This window comes from Tursiops truncatus, chromosome 8 (assembly GCF_011762595.2).
Source record: "Tursiops truncatus isolate mTurTru1 chromosome 8, mTurTru1.mat.Y, whole genome shotgun sequence".
NCBI classification, from domain to species: domain Eukaryota; kingdom Metazoa; phylum Chordata; class Mammalia; order Artiodactyla; family Delphinidae; genus Tursiops; species Tursiops truncatus.
The window spans coordinates 77,648,862-77,670,785 of NC_047041.1; the positions used below are offsets into that span (position 1 = coordinate 77,648,862).

At 39.3% G+C, this 21,924-nt stretch overlaps 1 protein-coding gene across 2 annotated transcripts in view; it reads left to right on the forward strand.

Annotated features, from left to right (window-relative positions):
• The first annotated feature begins 14,708 nt into the window (after positions 1-14,708).
• BBOX1 (gamma-butyrobetaine hydroxylase 1) overlaps positions 14,709-21,924 on the forward strand; it is a 77,772-nt gene continuing 70,556 nt past the window's right edge. The window contains exons 1-2 of one of the 2 annotated variants that reach the window (XM_033862647.2): positions 14,709-15,221; positions 21,454-21,710. In XM_033862647.2, coding sequence (XP_033718538.1) covers positions 21,492-21,710 — 219 coding nt within the window. In that variant the 5' untranslated portion in view covers positions 14,709-15,221; positions 21,454-21,491. The remainder of the gene's footprint in view (positions 15,222-21,453; positions 21,711-21,924) is intronic. The other variant, XM_033862648.2, reaches the window with a different exon arrangement.

Sequence of the window (21,924 nt, forward strand, 5' to 3'; positions counted from 1 at the left end):
GTCAAATACTTAAGGTGACATCAATCCCAGTTAACCTCAAGGCTTAGACCCCAGCACACTGATGATGCCCCATGATGGACTGGTGCTTCTGTGAACATGAATACTCTTGCCAGGTGACAAATTCTTCCATTCACTCACATCATCATACAGCTGCAACTGATAGATTGGGACCCTGACCTCCCGATCACTGCAAGGGAAAGGCTAATGGTACCCTCTACTGAGAAGACTCAACTAGCAAGATAGGGCTGGACTAAAAGTTTTGCTATTTTATTCTGGAATCTGATCACATTGGCAGAGGAGCTGGAGCACCCTTAACCATAGAGATTAAAAGCCCCACAACCCAAGAACCAGGGTCTTCTATAGTCCAACATCTGGTTATGCCAAATAACTGTAATCTATCCCATAATGGGTGAGCAAAGGGTAGTTTCAAGCAGTATTCTAGTTCTTATATTGAATTGTGGTGAGTCCTCAAGTGTTTATTGTATTATTGAAAATAAATGAATAATTATAAACAAACAACAAAACAAATGCAACCATTCATGAGCCAGTGATGAGAGTGCTTCGTAGCTAAAGACTATGATTAATCCAATCCTGTGCTCCTGGGTCTAAAATAGAAGGAAAAAATGGTTTTAAAGCTTTACCTTAGATGGTTTACCTACTTTCTCTAAAATCTTAATAAGAATTTGTAATGTAGCTATTTTTGTATCCATATTTCATACAAAGTGAGAGGATCAGAGAGGATAAGTGAAGAGTCCAACACCAAATATCTAATAAAAGTAAGTATCAGATTTGGACTTAAGTCTACCTGATTATATATTAGTTTGATTAAGCTGCAGTGATACTAGTCCCCAGACTTTCAGTGGCTTAACACAATAGAAGCCTCCCATTCACATAAGTGTCCCAGGAGCATCAGTTGAGTCAGTGGGGCAGCTCTCCTTTATGTGGTCATCAATGGACTAAACCTCTCTGTCTTGTGGCTCTATAACCCTTTAAATCTTCATCATCGTGTACAGGAAAGAACATGAAAGAACAGATTGGGGAAGTCGTATAGGCCAGCTTTAGAAGGATACTCATTATTCCTATTCAAACTGTGTTAGCAAAAATGAAGTCACATGAGCACACTTAACTGTGAGGGGGGCTGGGAAATGTGGGAAGAGTGAATTTGGGTGGACAGATGGCAACTTCCACCACAGGCTCCAGATCTCATGCTCTTTCCAATCTTTCCAATGTAACAGGTTGCTTCCCTTGAAGACAATGGCAGGCCATGAGCCACAAGTTCTGTGATGCTAGGGCACATGTGCTCCCTGAACAAATGTATTCATTTTACTAGAGTATAAAAGAAACATATCCCAAGCGAAGCTGTGTGAGGTGCTTCCTCTTTATGCTTAAATCCATGGATTTAAGCATAAATGCCTGTATAATGCATATTAAACAACTGCATTATACATAGAGTTGGCCATCCTTCAGTTGGTAACTATAGGAGAGAAACTGCACTGACTAATGTAGTGGGTATGTGTGCATTGGCATGAATACAAGGAAGTAATGAAAAATGTAAACAATCATAATGTTGAAAATCAGTATATGTTGGTTGTCATCCAAGACCATTTTTTGGGGCTTTACTTCATAAAATATAACATATTTTAAATTTGTTTTTAATTTTGGCTAGTCCATTAGAGACCGATATATTAAAGAATTACCAATATTATTTATAGGTTCTTCAGAATTAGGACTTGTAAAAAAGAGAGAGTTTTTCAAACAAAATTAAAAATTTCTATAGAGTGTGCCTAAGTTATTAGAAGGCAGTAGCAGATATTCTCTAAGTAAGCATGTATATGTCATACTAACTCAATCAGTTATCTGCTTTCATGCTTTTCTAAATAAGAGTAGCCATTTATTAAGCACATACTGTGTGCTAATAGCTTTATATACATTAGATCATTTAACTACAATAATGCTATCAGGTCGTTGTTAGGATTCCCAGTTTTCAGATGAAGACACTGAACTTGGTTTAACTGCTTAAGGTCACACAGCTAGGAAGGAGTAGATCAGAATTAGAATGTAGATCTCTCTGATTCCAACACCCTTCTTCTACCCCATCATGATCAGTAGCCAGAAGACCAGCTCAGAGTCAATAATGTTATTCACAAGGTGTCAAAAAGAATGATGATTTCCTTATTTTGATTAGAGTGTTTCTACTGGGAAGGCTACAGCTGGTACTATATATGGTAAGTTTAAGTGATATCCTTGCATCTTGCCTCTCAGGATGGTTCCAATTAGCCACCCAATTCTGACCCACTCAGACATAGGGTGCCAGACAGCTGAACTGAGGATAGAAGAGATTAAGATGTTCTCTTGGTTTAGTCATTTTGGAAGCAATGCTTATCCCTAGGATCCCACCAACTAAGAATTTTAAGATGGAGCATTTTTATCCAAGACAGGATATTTCCAGGGCACTGAAATTATATCCTGAAGGTATAATACTTTCCCTAGTAGCATGGCTGCTCTTGACTGGAAATCCCAGTTTCACATATACTAAGTAATATGAAATTGAATGAACTTTTCCCATTTCCTTAGAATTGACTCTTGGGAGCCTCTGCTGATGACAAAGAAGTGACAAGTACCCCACATTTTAAAAAGAGCAAAAAACAAAGGTGAGCCAAATTCTCTCCAAGGCTTATTTAGAAGCAGTAGATCTGGCTCTTCCAAACCCAACCATATCTCAGCTACCTGAGTCATCTTCCTCTCTTCCCTGCCACAACAACCAGCCTAAATAAAAAGACAGAGAGCTAGCGGTGTGTGGGAGTAGAGAGTCATTGACTCCCCAGCTCCAGCTTCTTTTGGAGAAAGAAAAGGTGCCTCCTAACTTTACCCCACCCCAAAGCTAATGAGGAGGGCACATAGAAGACAATCTGAGAGCCTGAGGGTGTCCACAGCAACATGAAATTGTTATCTCATTCCCTGGTTGGACCTTTGCTTAGGCAATAATCATGCTAATCTGCCTATTTGAGCAAGGCAAAGGGACTGGAGAGAGATGGCAGTATGGAGAGAGGGACTTCAACGGTGAGATTTGGCAAAGGTGTGTGAAATTTCCAAGGTTAAGTGGGCATGTCAAAAGGTGGTTGAACAGGAAATATCTTGCTGGTAACACACCCAAGAGGGCTGGGCACCCAGTGAGATATCAAGAGCATCAAGAAGCTGTGGGATAAACGGCCAGGAGCACACGGTGCATGGGTTCAAAACAGTTAAGCTAGAAAGAATCCCATAATAAAAAACTAGGCAGTAAGGAAAGCTCAAAGGGGCCTCTTGTACCCCACAATAGAGTCGGCATGTTTGCCTTACAGGGGCATCAGCAGCCAGTCCATCTTAGCCAGCGACTCAGAGATTGCCCAGAGACATGGAGAATTGCTGAGACCTGCTCAGTTAGCGATGCTTGTACTATTCCGTCTTTTTCCATACTAGAGAGAACAAGAAAAGGAAGATAAAGAAGAGAGAGATCTAACAGGTGCCCCAGCCCTAAATCAAGCTGAAGTTGGATGTAGAAGAGTAGAACATAAGCAGTAAATTGAATATGACATTGAAGCTTTAAATTCAACTAGACTGGATTGGACTTCTTTGTACCTAAAATTTATTGGAAACCTGTGGGGTCTGTTTAAAATTGTTTAGATTATTCGATTTCATTAGATTGTTTGCAAATGGTCACTCCCTCCCCCTTGACCTCCTCCATAGACTGGAAGATAATGGCATGAATCCTGCATTCATGTTGGGCTCAGCTATGGCACCTGCTTTGGCATATGGATTGTTGGCAAGAACTCAAATAGCACTACATGGATTGGCTGGCCCTTTTGCACTCTGCTTTTTTCCATGAGAAGAACATGTCTCAGGTGGTCACTGGTCCAAAGAGGATGGGAGACCCATGGAGAGGACATGAACCCAACTCATGAACTACAGCCAAGCCCAGTCTAGAACTGCTGTAGCCCAACCAACTGGCACAATGTGAGAAATAAAAGGATGGATATGGGCTTCCCTGGTGGCGCAGTGGTTGAGAGTCCGCCTGCTGATGCAGGGGACACGGGTTCGTGCCCCAGTCCGGGAAGATCCCACATGCCGTGGAGGGGCTGGGCCCATGAGCCATGGCCGCTAAGCCTGCACGTCCAGAGCCTGTGCTCTGCAACGGGAGAGGCCACAACAGTGAGAGGCCACAACAGTGAGAGGCCCACCCACTGCAAAAAAAAAAAAAAAAAAGGATGGATATGAATTAATGTAGCCATTCCACCATATTTATAGGCATTAGGTTGTTTACCTTCTCAAATTTTTTAAATTCAGAGAGTGCTGCAATAAATATCTCTTTGAATATGTCATTTTACATATGAAAATTATTTCTATATGCTAGAAAACTAAAGAGGAATTTCTGAGCCAAAGACATTGCACACTAGAACTTTGTTATATACTGCTTAAATTCCCTGGAAAGCTGTTAGAGCTCTTCATATCATCACTATTTACATTCCCACCCACTGGACCTAGGAGGGCCTGTTTCTCCATGCCCTCCTAAAGACAGGCCTTAACAATCTTTTCCGATTTTACCAAGCCGAGAGGAAAAAACAAAGTCTCATTTTTTTCAATATCAATGGTTGAAGATAGTAAGGCATTACTCCATGTGCTCATAGGGAAAGTTTTCCACAATCCAAGTGAAAAAGCAAGTTGTAGAACTACGTATATAGTATAATCTCATTTCTTATATACATGTATGAACTTATACATGTCTCTTGTATAAATGTATGTATGTATGTAACTGTGTGTGTAGGCATACCTTTATGTAAATCTATATAAACATTAAAAATCTGGAAAAGTATTCTCCAAACTGTTACCATGATTCTCTCTGGCAAATTAATTTGGGGACAAGAGAGTAAGGAGAGAACTTCAGTCCTGTACTTTATATAGTTCCATGTTGTTTAAAATTTTATGATCATGTAAGATTTTATAAGAAAAGAAAGTGAAACAGATAAAAATATTTCCTTAAATATAAAACAAAGATCTTCATTATCCAGAATTATACAGCCATAATCTCCATTAATGATTTCTTTTATTTCCAAACTCACTAAGAAATCAATAAATTAGTATACTCATATGACATGTCACAATTCTTTTGTGCCTGGTATTTATCATTAATGTTTTTTAACTTAGTAATATATCAAATATGGTAAGTTATAATAAAAATATTTGGAATGTTAGTGTACTATAAAACAAATGAATTCCAGATTTCCATTTGTATTTCAGTCTCAGAGCTCTGTGTTTATTAATTTTTTTAAAGCCATTAATGGGCCAGCCCAACCCTTTTAAGTAATTTATTAGAAGAGTAAAGCCTTTCCATTGAGATGTTTTTATAGCTCTAGTCTATCTGTCTAAAAACATCTCAAAGTTAAAACTCACTCCTACGTTTGCAAATCAAGGACACATGTCTGGATGAAGCATTTTTAGTGACTCTTTATACTCAAGATGACATTCTCTGAAGTAGGAAAAAATAGAGTATTTTGAGAAATTGAAATTTGGCTAGACAAATAATGAACCCACAAATCATTGTTTCCCAAATGTTTTATATAAATGGTGTGTTAACTCTCGTTTCCCACTGTTCAAATCATGTAGTGAGTGAGGAGTTACCCTCTTTCTGCCAAAAATGCCATCAGAGCCTTGTGAGCTAATTGGAAAAATGATCATGAAAGAAAAACAAAGAATGTTATAGAACCCTACAAAGCTAAGAAAAAATTTAAAGTATTGTAAATACATCTGGATAAGAAAGGAATGTGAGATTTAGGATCTAGTGTTAAGGGAACAAAAGACACTTAATATACTTTCTCAAGTGCAAGTCTGCCCACAGATTGCACACACTGGACGAGGTTCTTTAAGACATTTCAGTGTAGTATATATTTTCTTCCAGTCACATTCTAAATTCATCTTCCACAGTATATTATCAAACCCTAAATCCATTTACCCACACATATGTTTAAGTCTTTTGTTGAGGTATCCAAACAGGCTGGAGAGCACTTCATTTGTTAAACAACAAATCAGAAAACAGAACTATCTGTTACTTTGTTGAATTTGATTGCTGGCTTGCAGAAAAAGGTTTATGCAGGAGATACACTCACAAGAAAACAACAAGGAAAGTTCCCTTGGATCCCCCTGGGTCTCCTAGAATTTAGCCACAGAATAAGAAACATGTTCCATCTTTGAGATCACTTGAACCTTTGCCTTAGAAACCCCCTAATTTCAAGGTGAACCTATAGGATTCAGACCCATGTTACAGTGCTGATTTGGGAACCATTTGATAATCTTAGGAAGGCATGTTTATCAGTTTATGTCCTCAAATCCATGGGTATCATTTATTTAGTCCCATTTCCAGCTATTTGTGTTAACCTCAACCACCATCAGTGTGTTACACATCTTTCTAAATGTGACAGTCTTAATTACAAACAGCTGTTTGTAATAATGCATGCTTGACCTAACTGTGCTCAATGTTATAGGCAATCTTGTGTCTTGTGTTCAACAGGTGCTTGAAGGAATGCAATGGTTTGCATAGCTATATCCAAATCTGTAGTGCATGTCACTAGGTCTTGGCAGGGCGGGTACAAAGTAAGACTCTCTGGGAGTAAGATTGGTCCCTTGAAAGAAATATTTTTTTAAACCTCTGTCTTCCAAGACTCCTCAATTTTTCCCTCTCGTGTCTTTCACTCTCATCCAAGAGCAGATGCTGCTCCCTGCCTCCCATCTTCTGCCCTAAATGATTCCCGCTCATCTGTCTAACCTCATCTCCTCCAGTTCTTCCCCTTATCACCATGTGCATCTGCAGTGGCCCGTCTTTTCCTCAAGGGCACCAGACTGACCCTTCTCTCAAACCATTTTCCATTGCTCTTCTCCCTGCCTGGAATGTTCTTATACTCTCCTGTCCTCTGTTCTCTCTGCCTGCAATGTTTTTCATCCTCTCCCAAAGGCTGGCTCTCTCATCATTCGCTTCTTAGCTTGAGCATTTTCTGCATTTAAAAAAATAGCTTTCCCTGACCACCACAACTAATATATTTTCACTCAAATTTCTCTCCACCTCATTTCCCTGTTTAGTATTTTTTACAGCACTTACCACTAACTGGTGAAATTATCTCATTATGAAATTATCTCATTAATTTATTTCCTCCTTATTGTCTATGTTCCTCAGTGGAATAATAGCTCCCTGAGGAGCATCTCGACGTGTTTATGGTGGGCTCTTAAACATGCTTGTTGAAGAAGTGAGTAAATGAATATTGCAATTACTTTTAGTCTCTTCATTGCTACATAGTGATGGGGAGCTCTGGTTTTGAAGTCAGAACTGTATTTGAATTCCAGCCTTGATAATTACCAGCTGAATAAACTTTTGCAAGTTAACAACCTTCTCTGAACTCCAGTTTACTCACCTGTAAAGTAAGAATAATAATGTCTACCTCATTGGGTTTTGTGAAGGTTGAACAAAATAGAGCATCAAACACTGATTAAAGTGTCTGCTCCACAAGAAATGCTCAGTAAACATTAGTGACAAAGTAGTGCTTCTCTCAAAGGATATTTGCATTTGAAAAGATCTCAGGAAGAGACTAAATCTTAATGAGAAGATGCTTGCCTTTCAATCAATGGGATGCCTATTACTAGTGTAGTTTCTTTTGGCAGAAAAGAGATCATGTTAAGAAAGAAAGTTAACTAGCACCCTGCACATCATAGTTTGAAGACAGTGTTTCCAATGGAGAAGAAAGAACTGTCTTTTAGAGGGTGAGACGGGAGGTCAGATATTGGTGAGGAGAAGGTCTTATCCAGCAGCGTTTCCTGGGTGACTTTATCTTAATCAAGTATTGGCCTTGTAGACCCAAAAAATGTCAGTTTCTCGGAGTTGATAACACTAAGTGAGACTGCCTTGCAATGTCCACACTGAAGCATATAAACTAGAGACCAATTTGTTGAATTAGAACAAGAACTCTTAACTTTGAGATGGAAAATATTCCTATTAGCCTAAGCTGTCCATTTTCCCCCTCTATGAAAAAAAAATCTGTGAAAGCCAAATTTTGATATAAAAATATGTTGGTGGGCAAGGAGAACTATTTGTGGGTCTCAAATGTTACTGGATATATGCTGTCAGACACTGATGCATCCATCTGCATTGCCAAATCCTTTGGTGGTGCTGGAGGGGTGCCATCAGCTTTCTTCTTCTAACTCCTGGTTTTTAATGTTTCCTCGCCTTCGATTGTCACTTTCCTTAGATAATCTTAATATCACTTATCTTGCAACTGCTTGGGTCTTACTAATTCAGACAGGTGAGAGTTGGAAGAAATGTTTCAGCCACTCAGTTCTATGCTAATTTCCTAGAATTAATTTTCTATAATTGTATTCTCAAAACATCTTATTGTTAGGGTCTTATTATGCCTTAGTATATATTATGTTTACAATCTATGTCTGTGAGTTCACACATTTGAAAATTGTCAGTGACTGTAGGAGTGATAAGGATTTGCAGACATTGGGACAGTTCAAAAGTATTCCATTTTCGTCCTCCCAATAACACGGTTGGATTGCAGTTCTTTACCTCCTTGAAGGGATGTGTGATGATTGACTTGCTTAACTAATAAAATGAGTGAAAGTGGTATGTGACACTTACAGATAGGAGTCTTTAAATTCCAGGCATAATTAGCCATGCTTACTGTCCCTCTGCTACAGCATCTGGTGATATGCCAGGTAGTAGAGACTTCATCAGCCTTGATCCCCAAGTTCATGGAGAAGATCCCACTGCCCACACATGATGGGCATGTCATGTGTGTGAGAAATACCTCACAGTTGCTTTAAGCCATTCAGCTTTTGCAGTTATTTATTTATGCACCATAACCCAAGCTATCTTCACTAACATAGAAATGAAAATCTCTAGAGTGAACACCTAGATGATATCACTCTTGATGTTATCTGGTTTTTCTTTCCTGCAGAAGTAGTCCAGATTCACCATCTATAAATTAAGATTTTAGATCAGAAGATGTCTAAGGTTCTTCCCAACTTCAATTGTACTTCTCCATTTACTGATGATTTTCCTGAGTGCTACCTTTAGGTTCATGTGCGCATGGATCCATTTGTGTTTCCATTCAGCAGCCTGTTCAGATGAGTTTTCAACACTTTTGTGGTCTGATCCTAGGATATTCTTTTTTGGAGATATTTTGGAGAAAGAACTGTGTTGTTTTTTTGATAGTGTAAAGGAAGATTCCCAGACATATTTTTGCTATTTACAAGAGATTTCTTTCCCAGAGTTTTGAGATAATAGAAACAGAGCTCACTCAACTTTTTTCATAGAAATTGGGAGGTAAAACAAAAAGCTATTGGTGACACTATGAAAAGAAAACATGGCTAAAAAAAAAAAAAAAAAAGGAAAGGAAGAAAAATTACACCTAAAAAAAAAGAAAGAAAACATGACTATCGGCTAAAAAATATTGAGGAGGGAAATAATGGTTCATTGAGCACATGGGAGAAATACTGAAATACTTTGGGAGGAAGAAAACACCCTCATGAAAAGTAAAATATCTGCTATTAGGAATGATTGAGAAAAAGCAACGCTTAAACTAAGTGTATCAACAACCAGTCAATGGACTATGTTTCACAGGTAACAACTCTCTCAGCAGAAGTGATTACTCATCATTAAGATTTATTCAGTTAGCCAAGCAAATGAGAGGGAGAATGCCTCTGCTGAATCTTCCTTATTTCTCACATGTTCATCTTGAATTCCTCACTGAGGATAGTATATGGAATGACTAAATCTCAACTACTAATTCAAAGCCCTTTTTCTCTTCACTATCCCAGGATACAAAATACAGCTGAGAACAAAGTTAGAGCATAAAACACAGCCTTTCCTCCCCTGAGCTCGAATAACAGACTTGTAGCCAAATGGAATTTTACCAAACTTTCTAAAATGAGTAACATTGTGTGAGCACTGTTCCCTTGGGAACTGTATGAAAATGAGATGTCTATCACAAAGGATTCTCCAAGAAAAACCCTCAAAGAAATGGGCATTTGTCTTGACCTATAGACAACTGCAGAAAATTACAAAAACCTAAGAACAGCTTAAACTAAAAAACTTGAATTTTTCCCAAATATGATAATAAAAAACATATGAAAATTTATTGAAAGTCTATTATTCATTCTTTCAACAACATTTATTGATTGTATATAAGGTGCCAAGAACTGTGCTAGATGTTTTCACATGAACTGTATCATTTGGTCAAGAGCTCTGTAAAGTACAGATGAATTTATAGCTGAATGGCTTACCTAAAGTCATGCACCTATAAAGCCTCTTATCCAAGAGATAGTTATTAAGGTTTACTATATTCCAGCACTTTTCTATGCACTAGGGTGCATCAGTAACATTCGGCTGTGGGGGGGGTGTCCAAGAATGGGAGTACAAATTGAGGCTCCTATACTACAAAGCCAAATATTTAAAATATAAATGTTACCTATGCACAATGAGGCCAAACAAACTGAAACATCAGAGTTTGGAGCAGAGAAAGATTTATTGCAGGGCCATGCAAGAAGAATGGGTGGGTCCTGCATACAGCCAGCTGTATGCATCTCCTCCCAAATTCACATTCAGTAATGTTGCATTGGCAGTTTGAATTTGGCCGTGGTGGGAGAATTTACACCATGGCAAATGGAAAACACTACAAATTGGTTCATTGTTGTTGTTGCTGCTGTTGTTTTCAGAGAGCCTCTTGTTAAACATTGACCAACATACCACTGCTTGTGACAACCTAACTGTTGAATAAAATATGTTCTATCCCCCAACCTTGAAAAATATACCTTCAAAATAATCTAGGAGGCCAAGTTTGAATTTATAATTCCCAGATTCCTGTTGTTCTGCACCAGATTTTGACGGGGAAGGGAGAGCCAGCCCATAGACTCTAGCCCTCGGCCGGCAACCTGAGGCCACAGCTCTGTCCACTTCTCATCAATCTCAAGTTTCACCCTTCACTGGGAGGAAGATCATGTGGACACTCCACATGTAAGCTCATCTATCTGTACACCACACACACATGCAGAGCTGCCCCTGGACCACCCCTTGGGCCTAGGGTTTTTCACATCAGGGGTGCTGTACAACCTCAGTGGCCTAGCAGAAGAGAAGAGAATGGTTACAGACCCTGGTAGCAGACACAAGTCTTTGCAGGTCTGAAATGTCAGGGTCTGGGTTCACAGAGCATCATCTAGAATGGAGGGATGGTACAGGCTCCAGGTGGGTCCCCTGGTCCCATGTGAAGTCATCTATGGGGAGTGGTATGGATGGAGAGGGGCCAGAGTAGAGCCCCCTAAAACACAGGGCACAGCATAGAGTCCTCTATTGTTTGTTCTAAGAATGATACTAAATACAGAAGTCTCAAAGTCCTCATGGAGCTCATATTTCACTAAGAGGACATATACTAGTTTAAATATCAAATATTTAAATATTTTTAAAAAAATTATTTTCAAGATCAAATTGGTTATATTACCACCCCTCTTTAAGATTAGTAGTGACTATTAATCATAAGATTAATGGTGACTATTTATGGACAGATCATTTTTTCAGAAATTACTAAGTTCTTGGAGACTGACTAAAAATTCAGAGCTTGGCTATTGATTTTAGTTCACAAAATGATTACCAATATTTACTTTTCATCACAGTATTTGTTATGATGTCTGAGGAAGGACTCAGGACAGCTTCCCACTCAATATAAGTGTTCCTTCTACCTACCTGAATGAGTCCTTTTGCAGATTCTGGGCTGGGCTTGCTCCTTGCTCATGGGTCCCATCACCCTAGATAATGAAAGTATTTTTGTTATTTACCTGAAAATTAGAAACTTGTGGGCACAGAGAGCTAGTTTTTCAGTGCTTACCAGCATACCACTGGGTTACACATATGTATGGTAAATACTTCAGTGTAGACTAAAAAAAATTTTTAACAGCTATTACTTTTGGGAAAAGTAATTCAAAAGAAAGAGAAGGAAGGCTTTTCATTGATTGTATTTCCATATTTTTCTGAATAATAATATGAGGTCAGTGGGATTATGGGTCATTTTGGTTTTCTTCTTTATAGAGAAGTATGTATAAATTATAGTCTTTTTAATATCATTAATTTTTGTGTGTGTGTTTTCAACCTTTATGAAATGACTAAAATTTAAACAGAAAGAATGCTACTATCTATTGACTGTATAGGAAGTATCATGTGCAAATCCTGTTAGTTTTTCCTCCTTCAAAAGTGGAAATGGTGTAAACAGCAGAATCTTTCCATAGGCACTAGATTTCACTGAAACTAAAGAGTCCTGCCAGTTAGCAATGTTTTCTTAAGCCCAAGTCACCCTCTTTAGCATCACCAGATGCTACATATGATACAGGTATGTTGCCACTGGAGTCTCCAGGCTCCAGTGGCTTTCCTCCTCTGGAAACACCGCCCACCTTCAAATCTGCAAGTGAGATCTTGCTCAGTCTCATCAAATTCTGCCACTTGGACGACACCAAAGAAGCCTTTCACGTAATCAAGACCATCTTTCATTTGTGCATGCTCACTGAAATGAGGGCATCATTCATTCTATTTCTGTTTAAAATAAAAACGGAGTTACAATGTGTTTCTAATGTCTAACTCATTGGCTGTACTTAAGTTCAATTAGCTGTACTTAACATGGAATTAACTTTTAAAATAAATTTTTCTTCAGCCTAAACCTAAAAGAAACACATGGGCAAAATATCAACATTTCTGGCTCTGGTACGGATGTCACCTCTTGCGCGTTTTGTGACCTTCTGTAGTCCATGAACCTCTACAGTCTCATTTTCTCTATCTGAAACCCAGAATTTTAACATTGTTTGCCACTGCCAGGATAGTACACTGAGAGACCACATATGAAAGCAAGCTGAAAACTGTAAAGGGTTAATACAGATAGAAGAGAGGCCTCAGGGAAACGCTTATTTTTTATTTTTGTTTCAATCTTAAAGAGGCTTCTCACAGTCAAGAGTAGGATTTGTCTGTTTGCTTTCAATGTGGGAATTAATTCTTTATGTGCAGGTGTTTAAACTTTAACCTTAACAGGTTTGTTTATTGTTGTCGTTTTGTTTTCTTTCACTCTTCTGTTAGAAACCGTGTTCATGCAACCCAGTTTTTCAACAATGTTCTGAAGGCTGGAACAGAATTTACCTAATTTATTCCAGTAATTGTTACTAAAGCACAAAGTGTGAAATAAAAGTCAGTGGAGTGTATGGACACCAAGGGGGGAAAGCGGCAGGGGGCGGCGGTGGTGGTGTGATGAATTGGGAGATTAGGATTGACATGTATAAACTGATGTGTAGACAATGGATCACTAATAAGAACCTGCTGTATAAAAAAGTAAATTAAATTAAGTTAAATTTTAAAAAGTCAGTGGAGTGTATTTCTACACTATTATGTCATCTTAATGTTTAAAATATAATTAACTGATTGCTTCTGGCATACCTATCATCTCAGTTACTGTGGGTTTAAAGTGCTGGCAACACTGATGGAGGACCCCCATGTCCACACACCTTCTCCTCCCATATGTGGGAAACAAAACCTGCCTGATTTTCACTGGATTCCTGCGTGTCAGTCTTTTGACCTGGAAACTTGGGGGAGGGAAGAAGGAAGATGGAGGAGGAGACCACTGATGAAAGGACACAGTTTAAATTTTACTGTGAAAGAGCTGACAGGGCATCATTAATGGAGGGGATGCTGCAGTTCTGGAAGGAGGGAGTTATCCTGGGCAGGAGACCTTAGAAGAGGCCACGGAGAGTGGATCTGCATTTTCTCTCTCTCTCTCTCTCTCCCTCCCTCCCTCTCTCTCTCCCTCCCTCCCTCCCTCCCTCTCTCCCTCCCTCCCTCCCTCTCTCCCTCCCTCCCTCCCTCCCTGTCTCCCTCCCTCCCTGTCTCCCTCCCTCTCTCTCTCTTTCTCTCTCCTTCTCTCTCTCCTTCTCTCTCTCCTCTCTCTCTCCTTGTCTCTCTCTCTCTCCTTCTCTCTCTCATTAACTCTTTTGTGGCTGCCTGTCTGAGTCTCACAGCTGTGGAGTCCTTCAGGCAAGAATCAACAAGTTGTGGGCTGAGGCTGTTTGGGTGTCTTCCTGGGAAGGGTGGTGTTTGGTGAGAGGAGGGCAGAGGGCTCATAGGTCACTTTCCTGGACTTCAGTTGCCACCTGCACACTTTCTTTTAATGGAATCTGGACCCCCGTTAAGAACTAGGACCTGAGACTTGCCCACCAGCCCTCCCCCTGCACGGGGCACGCACCTACTGAAGGCCCGGCAGCCAGGCTCTGGGTCCCTGGCAGGCTGCCCACCCTGGTCTTTCCCTTTTGTTGCCCTAAGGGCTGTGTGTTGGGAGTCAAGTCACTTGGCAACCAGGTGCCTGCAGAAAAGCCCCATGCCCTCTGGCCACTACTGTTCACTCCAGCCAAAGCGGCAGAGAAAGGAGGGCATCCGGCTCAGGGGGGGCCATCCCAGCCTTCCTACTAGCCCCTGAGAACTAGTCAAGCTCCCTCCAAAGAGACTCATATGGAATATTCTATGGGCACGGAGGTACCACCTCATCTCTGCTCAGGTGGGAGCTAGTAGCTCCTCCCTGTTAAATGTGCATCTCAATGTCTTTTCTCCAAGTGCGTTTTTCAACAATAAAGCTATTGCCGAGAACAGGTGGGACAGGAGTAACGGAGTTCCTTCACTTGCTGCTGCTGGCGCAGGGGCAGGAGATAAGACAGGTGAGAACTGTTCTGCTTTTACCAGGAAAGATTCTAACTACTGCAATGCATTGCAGTGAGTCCTGGGGTTTTGTGGTTTTAGGCACTAGTAGAAGTTAAAGTATTTTCTCTTTCTAACTCCTTCTCCTCTAGGCCATAAAAGCTCTTCACTTTTTTTTTTTTTTTTTTTTTTTAAATCTCCAAGCTCCCGTCAGGAGTTGCTACACCTTCAGATTGGGACATCCTTCCTCATTTGCAAACCTCAGCTGTGTCTGGGGGCAGGGCAGCGGTGGTGCTGCCAGGAACAGGAAGAAAGGCTTCCAAGTCAGAGCAGTACATCAGACGTAGGGAAACTGGGGGCAGATACATCTGGAAGGTGACGGGCATCAGGAGGCTACCTGCCCAAAGGACATTGAAGATCAAAGCTGCTGTTTTCTTTCCTTGGTAAATTTTGCATGACTTGGCACACAACGCACATCTGAGAACAGGTATAACTGAGCTCAACTTTCCCTTATTTTGAAGGGCTTGTGGATTCGGGTCTACGGATTGGGGGTGGGGTGGGGGGAGTATCCGATTGGAAATCCAGTCACATGCATCTCACGGCCATGTGGGCTGAGATGGGGATGGTCCATCCGGCATTAGGAATAGGCTTGATTTTGGAATGCAGTGGATCTGATTGCTTCTTGGCAGCTTCCTTTTCCCAATTATGTTTGGCTTAGTCTCGTAGTCAAATTACTTTGCAGTCCCTAAGCTGATCCAGGAAGCATACAGCGGGCACAGAGAGGATACTGTCTAAAAAGTAGACTGGGTGAAGGGGGAGGGGGGGTTCTGGCTGGAAACTGGAAATGTTCACTAACTAATCCACCACCCAGCCCAAAGAAAGTGACTGTATATTACACCTTGGCCCTTTGTTAAGCCCCCAAACTGAATGTAACATGCTTTTTTAGAATATTGGTCAATTAAGGCTCTTGTGCCCTCTTTCAATTATTTTGCTTCCTGAATATAGCTCAAGAAGACATAGGACAGGTATTTTGAATTGATTTTATTTGAAAACATAGAATTTCTCATAATGAATATATGTTCTGTTGCAAAGATTTAGAAACCTTCTTAAAATCTAGACCCAGCACTCTGCTTTACCTTGGTAAACAAATGAATTGATAATTTGAGTTTCAATCTGAATGTAGTAATGCCACCAGACTGAAGCTAAAATTTTCCTTTTTATAATTTAGGAAGGAAGTGTTTGCATAAAATGTGATACCTTAAAAAAAATCTGGTACTTTAAATAAGGGAGCAGTCAGAAGGGTAAACCTACTCAAGAGAATGGTCCAGTTTTACTAATGGCTTCATAGAATTCATTATTCCCATGAGAGTATATTCATGAATTATTAAGTAACTCAGCCACTTATTAAATCAAGGTAGAGAAAAAAAAGCAATAACTTCTAAAAGTTAAAAGGACTTAGGTAGCAAATGTAATGAGTAGAGTATGTATGTATTCAAACCATATTAAAGTTCACACACTACAAATGCAGTTTGGTCAACTTCTACCTTACCAAGTGGAAACTGAGTTTTATGATTTAAAGGTTGTGTATAAAGGAATAATAATATTTTAAGCCTTTATGGTGTAATGTCTGAAAACTTCTTCCTGTCCTCTCCTTTCAATGATGAAATGTCGGATGGTGAGGTCAATCAACAACCAATAATCATGAGAGTTAGCTACTATTTTAACAGTACCTTTTTGGTAAATTGAAGTTATTGCCTGGAAAATTATTCAACCACAGATTCTCCATGAGGTAGTCCTGTGTAGTGGTCACAATTTCTATTTCCTCTGCCTTCAAATCAGTTTCTTTACCTCTTGAAGCTTAAGATCATCTGTAAAAGGGAAGTGATGGAACGGATCTCACAGTGTTTTCTGGAGGATTAAATAAGGTTTGTGCAGTCGAAAGCATCATTAGAGCAGCTAGAACATAAAAAGCGCTAAATACATGGTTTTGTGATACACCTCGCACACCTACTCATATGATTTGCATGTTTCTTGCATTTTGATCATTTTTTTGATCCTAATACCTAAAAGCAGGAGGTCAAACACAGAGAATCCTGTTCTATGACAGCAAGTCTGATGACTTACCAGAGGAAGAGAAAATAGATATTAACAGATCCTGACATTTGATAACATGAGTCCACTCTGTCTGGTCTTCCATTATAAAAATCAGTCCAAAAATGACGGCCTTTTATTTTGGAGGGTGAGTAATCTAGCAGATGAATCAGCCTTCTCAGGTGCATATTATTAATCTCCAGCAATTTTAATTTTAAATATAGTAACTATGTAGTTTCTACATCAACTTCCTGAGAATCCTAACTAAAACCTCTGATTCAAATTAGCTGTAATTCGCATTTGAGGAATTTTTGCACTCTTTTGTATAGAACCAGAAGTTGTTCACTTTCTATGTGTGTACTGGACTGGCAAATCCAGGTTTGGGGCAACCTCTCCCTCTAGCCAGCAGTATGTGCTTGGACAAATCATACCCAACATCTCTGAGCTTCCACTTTCCTTGCATAAAAATAGAGGGCACTTAACCCAGTGATATTGAAGACTGTTTCTTTCCAGCTCTGAGATTTCTAGTTCTAAGTTTCTTTTATTTCCAAGATCAATACATAAGATAACTTTCAGAGCTACTTTCTTGATTTTCCAAACCAGCTGACAAAATTTGAGTTTATAAAATTTTAAAGATGACAAAAATCACACCCATGGCTTAAGTAAGATGATCTCTGAAACAATTTAGTTGTGCAAAACAGGAGTGCCAAACACACTTCCATAACTCTGAAGGGGAAAAATATGTGAGTTAGGAAGGAAAACAACAAAAACAGCAACACATACACATCAAGTGATGGGATGAAGTTAAAAGAAATCTGTCCCATCAGATAGTAATCCCCCCGACCTGAATCCAAGGTCTATTTTCCAGGACAGGTAAAACTACTTCCTCCCACAAAAGTCAAGCTGATATTTCATAAACTAAATTATACTTGTGAATAAGAAGCAGAATAGTTAAGTATAAAATAAATAAACATTTTCATTTTATAGGACCTCTTTAATTCAGCAAAAAGGTCACACTGAGATAGATATAAAGAGAGAGAGATACAGATATAGATATATATACATACATATCTAGGAGCATCAAACTTTTTCTTTTTTTCTCTTTTCTTCAGAGAAACACAATAGTTTATCAAATAACTAAATGGTCATTATGCTTCAACAGGGCTCAGGTTTTTTTTAACATCTTTATGGAGTATAATTGCTTTACAATGGTGTGTTAGTTTCTGCTGTATAACAAAGTGAATCCGCTATATTTACACCTATATCCCCATATCCCCTCCCTCTTGCATCTCCCTCTCAGCCTCGCTACCCCACCCCTCTAGGTGGACACAAAGCTCTGAGCTGATCTCCATAACAGGGCTCAATTTTAACAAGTCAAATTGAAAAACAGATTTCAACAAATCACACACACGTACAAGCCTATTCATTTTCATGAAGAATCTGTTTTCAAGTTCTGATGATCCTTGATGGTTTCTCCCTGTTTAAATTTTCAGCCCATTTGCCCCAATACAGTTTTAAATAAATCAAGAAAAGTTGAAGAGGGAAACTGTTTTCCCATTGCTCCCTGCTTTTGTTTGGATGACCATTCACATTTGTCATGAAGTTGAGAAAGGAATTGTGAAGTGTAGAAGTAACCCACCAAGTTCCTTCATAGATACCCAAACAATTTAACTTCAGCAACACCCAGGTCTTTCCAGTTCTTCCACCCTCTCCCAGGTGCCTCAGGCAGCCTCCATCAACCACCCTCCTGATGTGGCCACTGCTCTCGAAATACCCTCCTCAGAACAGCCATTTCAGGAGGGCGGGGGGGAAGAGTCTCAGGTTCCCCTAATACCTGGGAATGCACTTTCCCTCTCCAGTTCAAATTTGCTAAGCAGAAGAAGAAAAATAAAGAAAAAAAAGAGAGAAAGCCTAAAAAGGAAGGTTGGATTGTAACTAGTGTCTGTTAGTGCAGATACATCTATCGGTGTGATCAGTTCAACAGTTAGTGTGACTTGGCACAGTGCCAAGTTAAGTACAGAACAGTATTTATTGTGGTAGGGGATGCACCCTTCAAACAATGTATCCATTCAGAATTCAATGTGTTATGACCCAGCAATCCCACAACTGGGCATATACCCTGAGAAAACCATAATTCAAAAAGAGTCTTGTACCACAATGTTCATTGCAGCACTATTTACAATGGCCAGGACATGGAAGCAACCTAAGTGTCCATCAACAGATGAATGGATAAAGGAGATGTGGCACATATATACAATGGAATATTACTCAGCCATAAAAAGAAACGAAATTGAGTTATTTGTAGTAAGGTGGATGGACCTAGAGTCTGTCATACAGAGTGAAGTAAGTCAGAAAGAGAAAAACAAATACCATATGCTAACACATATATATGGAATTAAAAAAAAATAAAAATGGTTCTGAAGAACCTAGGGGCAGGACAGGAATGAAAAAACAGACGTAGAGAATGGACTTGAGGACAAGGGGAGGGGGAAGGGTAAGCTAGGATGAAGTGAGAGAGTGGCATGGACATATATACACTAACAAATATAAAATAGATAGCTAGTGGGAAGCAGCCGCATAGCACAGGGAGATCAGCTCGGTGCTTTGTGACCACCTAGAGGGGTGGGATAGGGAGGGTGGGAGGGAGATGCAAGAGGGAGGGGGTATGGGGATATATGTATATGTATAGCTGATTCGCTTTGTAAAGCAGAAACTAACACACCATTGTAAAGCAATTATACCCCAATAAAAATGTTTAAAAAAAATTCAATGTGTGAAATTTATAAAAACCCTTTCTACCAAGACATTTTCAAGCTCATTAATAAACACTTTATTGACAATGAGTTAAGCTTAGAATATACACTGATACACATGAAAGTTTAACGATAAAAATAAGAAGGTTTTTTTCCTTAATTGTCTTACTCCTTGGGAGAACTTAAGATGGTATCATCTGTATTCTGGTATTCCCCAACCTCTTTCTCCTGCTGTTTACTTGGGTAATTGCCATAGATTTTTCACTGGGCAGGGATGTTTCCAGTTAATTTGGGATAATATAACCAGACCCTTAAATAGCATACAACACATAAGAACAAAAAGAATAAACATAGTAAACTTTTCTCTAGCTCAGAGGTTGGCAAATATTTTCTGTAAAAGGGCAAATATTATATTTTTTGGCTCTGCAGGCTGTATACATTCCCTGTCACATGTTCTTGTTTTATTTTTTCAAACTTTATGAGAATGTAAAAACTACTCTTACCTCATGAGCTGTACAAAAACTTCTGGCCCACAGGCGGTACTTTGCCTGTCCTTGATCAAGTTATGTAAGTCATGCTTTTACTTCAGTAGATACAATCTTACTTAAATACAGAATAGAGTTCTATTTTTCCTCCTCATATGTAAAGCTAGAGTTATCATTCAAATATATATTAAATATCTTCTATGTGTCTGCTGCACTAGAGGATACAAAGATCACCATGAAGTTTCAGACCTCAAAAAAAAGTGAGATAATTATGAAAGTAAACAAAAAATAAGGAAGACTGGGCACAAATGGCATTGATAGTTGTCTGAAAGGCTCCAAAATGCCTCCTTAAAGATGTCTATATGAGTAAGTTTTAAAGGGTGTGATCAATGCTGCTGAATGCATATTAACTCTATCTTATTCTCCTTCCTCACTAATAAAACATTGATTTCTGCAGAGCAAGCATGTGACTAGTAAACAGCTATGTTTCCCAGCTTCCCTTGTAGCTAAGGTTAGATTGTGATATAATTCTGGTCAATGAAATATACTTGGAAGTTGCTAGATGGCGAAATGTTTTAAAATGAGGTAGACTTAGCTGCCACATGACGTTTTTCCTTTTCCCTTCTTCCTCTCTGGAATGTAGATGTGGTATCGGTGATGCAGCAGTCATTTTGCAAACATGAGGCAAGAAGTAGAAGGAGAAAATCTACCAGTAGCCTGGGCTTCCCATGGTTCTGTGAAATCACATTACCATCACTGGACAGTCATGTTAGGACTTCTTTTCACACAAGAAAAATAAACTCCTTGCTTATTTAAGCCTTTATTTGTCAGATCATCTGGATACAGATAGGTTGGCTCTATCTGTTTGTGAAAGGTCATCCCTTTCACAAAAAAGTTTGTGAAAGGTCATCCCAAGCAATGGGGGCAGAATGAGCTGAGGAACTGAGATTTGAAAGTATGGAGGTTGAACGATAGAAAATATTTAGTTTGGCTGGAGCCAGTGTACTTGGGCATCAGTTAAAATAGCACAGGTATGATTATTACACTTTCAATTTGTGGAGTATTTTTCTCCCTTAAAACATTTCCAGAGCTTTTATGCAAACATAAAAGTGCCTGTGTCTTTGGTTCTGAACTTATGATCTAAAATTACTGTGAGAAAAACAAGGAATTCTTTTCATCTGGATCCTGACTCAGCACGTTTATCTTGTTTACTTTCAGTCACTGTGTTTCTGTTTACAGCTCATGAAATACTCTCATCAGAACAAAGGTCCTAGCGTTGATAAGTGAAACCACAAACTCAAGCAAATAGCAGAAGCCAGAGTCCATTTGAATTGAAGTCAAGTTCAGAGCCGATCTTCCTGAGAGTCCTTTTAACATTGATTTGTCATAGCAGGTAGCTGACAAGATTTACCCTCAAGGACCAGAAACATGCACTGTGCCATCCAAAAGGCAGAAGCGCTGGATGGGGCTCATTTGATGCGAATCCTCTGGCAGGATGGTGTAGAGTCTGTCTACCCCGCTGTGTGGCTGAGGGACAACTGTCAGTGTCCCGACTGCTACCTGGATTCTGCAAAAGCACGGAAACTTCTCATCGAAGCTCTTGATGTGAACATCGGTATCAAAGGCTTGACGTTTGACAGGAAAAAGGTAACTATCTCTAAATTATCTCTGCCTTCTCTCTCAACTTAAATGAAGGAACTAGTCTCCAATAATTTACATAATGAATTATATTTTATTAGATCATATTTTATAAATAAAGCCGTGATTGCATAGTCCTTGGTGCGAAGTCCACATGCTTACTAAATGGAAGCTTCTGCTATTATTACTATTTTTATTACTACTGCTATTATTTTAATAAAAT